Raw genomic sequence first — 3,852 nt, forward strand, 5'->3', positions numbered from 1 at the left:
GAAGATTCTTTGGGTGCTTTTCTCTTCCTTCAATTCTTGACTTTCGACAATAATTCTAGTTTCTTAGAAACTCCTATGCTTGCCTAATCTTTTTCCTTGTCATCCAAAATATTTTTACTTATTTGTTTTCATTATAAAACATTATTAAATAAATTTGTATTGTTCTTAAATCTTAATTGCTCAAAAATTATAGATAAAATGGCTTAACGATAATGTTAGTAGATACTAAACTTATTTTTCAAGAACTTGGAAGTTATATAAATTTGTTCCGCTACTCTATTCGATTCTTGAAAAAAATTTGAAATGACCAAGAAAGCATAACTTCAAGAAAATATAAAAGTTTTGTACATCACATTTAATAATAATTAATAAATGCTATAGGGCCCTTTGACATGGTCCGCAATTGGGATTTACAATCTCAGTTCAAAATTTGTGCATAATTTCATATGACCCCTGGAGAAAAATTGAAGCTACTCTATTCGATTCTTGAAAATTCCTTGAAAAGATTTTGAAGATGACTGTGATACAACAGCTTCGAGGAAATATAAAAGATTTGTACATCACATTTAATAATAATAATAATCTGCTATAGGGCCCTTTGAAATGGTCAGCAATTGGGATTTTACAATCTCAGTTCCAAACTTTGTATATAAATTCATATAACCATTATAGAAAAATCCAAGCACCCTTTTTTCCCAGTCAAAAATCTCATCTTTTCCACAACTTTCGTTCTATATATACCCCTCTCCTTTCTTGCCACTGCATCACTAAACACACATTTACCAAAAAATGCTCACTATCTCTCTGCCTTGAATAGGGTTCTTTCATATTAGAATTTTCTCCTTTTTGAAGTCATTTTTTTGTCATTAAAACTACTGATCCAGATACCTTTCCTTCACCCTTCGCTGTATTTTCATGTAAAGTTCTGATTCTGGGTCATTAAAGCTGCTGATAAAGATACCCTTTTTGCCATCTAATGTAAAGTTCTGATTTAAATAGCTTAAGCCTTTTATACCAAATTGTATGTTCTTGCCTTAATTTGCAGTCCACAATTCAAACAACACCATTGTCTTTTCTTGCACCTCAAAGAATGGAAAAAACTGGTACTTTGGAATGCAAGACTCTAATCAGCGAGTTAACTCAAGGTAGGGAACTGGCAAACCAGCTTAAAAACTACCTTCATCCGGCAAAATCGCACGAGGCCTGCGGGATTTTAGTGGAGAATATACTCTCTTCCTATGAAAATGCTTTTTCATTGCTAAATTGTATGGTTATGTTTGGAGAAACTTCATCAGTTTCTGCTGCCATTTTGGAGTCACCTAATTCCCTTGCTGGTACTCCAACCAGTGAGGGCTCTAACCCTTTTTCTAAGGATCAAAACCAACGAGACGTATTCAAGAAAAGGTATGTTTCAAGAAGTAAAAAGAAGTGAAAGTTATTTTCAAGCTTTGATTGCCACATGTAGTTTTAAAAAGTTACCTTTTTAGAATAACTTTTAAGCTTAGCCAAACATGTCTTGTAATTTGATAAACTTAAATTGATCTTAATCCATTTGGGTATCCTTTTACAGAAAGATATTGCCTAAATGGAGTGAAGAAGTTCGCGTTTGCTCTGGGACTGGACTGGAAGGAACTCTTGATGATGGATACAATTGGAGAAAATATGGCCAGAAAGATATTTTAGGGGCTAGCTTCCCGAGGTGAGGATTTTATGTTTTCACCTTTGTCTAGTAAGTAGCCTCTTGTTTGCAATTTTTCGCACATTCAGTACGAAAAATATCAGAATCATTATTAAGAAACAACGGAATATGATATGTTTGTCCTTTATCATACCGAGTCTAATAACTCAGCAATTCATAATGAAGTACAATTTAAGGTTCATTGAACTAGTGGGAGGTTAAACTCAAGGAAGGTGGGATTTATTTGACTTTGAGGTTGAGACTTGTCCAAAATTGAAGTCACTGGAAGGATTCTGCTTCTGACTTCTCAATGAATTTACAATCATTGTTAAATACAATGTCCTTGAACTTACCAAGTTGGAGAAGCATAGCAACTTGCCTCATGACTTAACATTTGATGCAGATTAAGGAATTTCAGAACCATTCTAATTGAACAAAAACTCGGGTCCATTTCTAATATGCATGTGATTACAGGGCATATTACAGATGCACTCATCGTCATACGCAAGGATGTTTGGCCACAAAACAAGTCCAGAAATCAGACGAAGACCCCTCAATTTTTGAGGTCAACCATAGAGGAAGGCACACTTGTATTCAAGAAAGGCTAAAGCAGAAGAAAGAAGATTATAATGTAAAGGAAGTAGACAGCAATAATAGACAGGCAGAGGAGATGGTGATCAGCAACGAACCAGGCATTAAACTTGAAACTTCAGATTTGAATCCTAAGGAGGAAATAGATCCTTCCTTCTCCTTTCTTCTGACTCCAATTTTATCTGATGACGTGGAAACTAAATTCTCGTTAGAGCCTGCCAAGGAAAGCAATCTCACGGAAAGTAATACGTCTCCATTTCTATCCCCAGCCACATCTGAGTGTAACTATTTCTCAGAATCACTGTGCCAGATGAACGACTTCTGGGTTGATGTTGATAACAACTTGCAAAGCTCAGAATCAGATTTTGCCGAAAAAATTTCCACCCCAACTTCAGTCACCAATTCCCCATTCAGATATTGGGATTTCACAGCTGATCCATTGGAGTTGGATCCTAGTTTCCGTCTTGATGCCTCTGAGTACTTTTGACTTCATAGTTCATACCACATATTCATTCACTCAGAGAGACCAGGTGTCAAATATGTGCTGCAATAAAGTGCTTCTGTACCTGTTGATCCTATTGTGCAGATGAAATGTGTTTATAAAAGTAGGTACATAGTTTCAATGTCTTGCGGAATTTGAGTCTCCAGTGGTGTAAAATGAGTGAGTTTTCCTTGCATAAGTAGATAGTCTGGAATCATTCTGTTTTTGCGTATTTGTATCAGCTGTTCGAAACCAAGAGCATTACATGCTTTGGTTCTGAAATCATTATTTCTCACCGAGTAAATGTTCGAGAAAATAAAAGTTTTCATTGAGCATAAAAGTTTAATCTTTTGCACATATTCGTAATACAGTGGAATCAAATAATTTCCAGCTTCTTTGAGCCCCAACTAGTTTCTCTCTTGTCTTCAATGAACCTGAAATAAAATGGTAAAAATGAAACTTTATAATTCTCGATCCAATACAATTAGAATTGTGAATTTGTAGTAGCTCAAAGTTCTCAATGTCTGGTGAAGCATTGTCTTAGCCTAATATCCAGCAAGTATAAAGTTCTGCCAGTCTTTGGTTGGGGTAAAAGAACTGAAGTTGAAGCTTAACGTGTATCACAAATTCGAGTTTTACTATCTTGTCAATTTTAGAGGTCTCTGTTATTTATCTTACTATTATGACATTATTATTCATTACTCTAGAGGCTGCCTTAACTACTACTCATGAAGCATGAGTCAAGCGACAAAAACTGTAATTTTATAAACAGAGATTTTCAGCTGTAACTGTTCTGTGTCAAAGATGGCTTCTATGTGCTTCTAACTTAGCTTCGCTTAACAAGAACAAATTTTGAAGTTTATGGACCAAGGAGATCTGGCTCCAGATATTTTTCTAGGCAACCAATGAGTAGCAGCAGGATTTGAACCCAAGAAACTTCGAATTTATGACACTATATTGAATGACCAACTCATTTTAAAGTTTTAGTTGTTAGACGGAAGATAAGTTTAGGTATATATATAAATGTTCCCAATATTCTACTCAAACTAAAAAGAAGCTAAGGAAGAAACCCAGAAAAAGAAGTTGAAATTCTTACCCTTGA

The 3,852-nt window shown here is 35.0% G+C and overlaps 1 protein-coding gene across 1 annotated transcript; it reads left to right on the forward strand.

Moving 5' to 3' along the window:
* Positions 1-694: 694 nt before the first annotated feature.
* On the forward strand, positions 695-3,118 carry LOC111411943 (probable WRKY transcription factor 46). The gene is made up of 3 exons (XM_023042636.1): positions 695-1,404; positions 1,571-1,699; positions 2,153-3,118. Exons 1-3 carry the CDS (start codon positions 1,091-1,093, stop codon positions 2,754-2,756), a joined length of 1,047 nt encoding a protein of 348 aa, XP_022898404.1. The 5' UTR covers positions 695-1,090; the 3' UTR covers positions 2,757-3,118.
* Positions 3,119-3,852: the final 734 nt, after the last annotated feature.

The sequence above is a fragment of the Olea europaea genome, chromosome 16 (assembly GCF_002742605.1).
Source record: "Olea europaea var. sylvestris chromosome 16, O_europaea_v1, whole genome shotgun sequence".
Taxonomy (NCBI): Eukaryota; Viridiplantae; Streptophyta; class Magnoliopsida; order Lamiales; family Oleaceae; genus Olea; species Olea europaea.

What these genes read in the sequence shown, in the direction of transcription:
- LOC111411943 (XM_023042636.1), top strand. Translation starts at nt 1,091, where the DNA reads ATGGAAAAAACTGGTACTTTGGAATGCAAGACTCTAATCAGCGAGTTA. An exon ending in CGAGACGTATTCAAGAAAAG is followed by an intron (nt 1,405 to 1,570) that starts GTATGTTTCAAG and finishes ATCCTTTTACAG; the next exon opens with AAAGATATTGCCTAAATGGA. An exon ending in TTAGGGGCTAGCTTCCCGAG is followed by an intron (nt 1,700 to 2,152) that starts GTGAGGATTTTA and finishes ATGTGATTACAG; the next exon opens with GGCATATTACAGATGCACTC.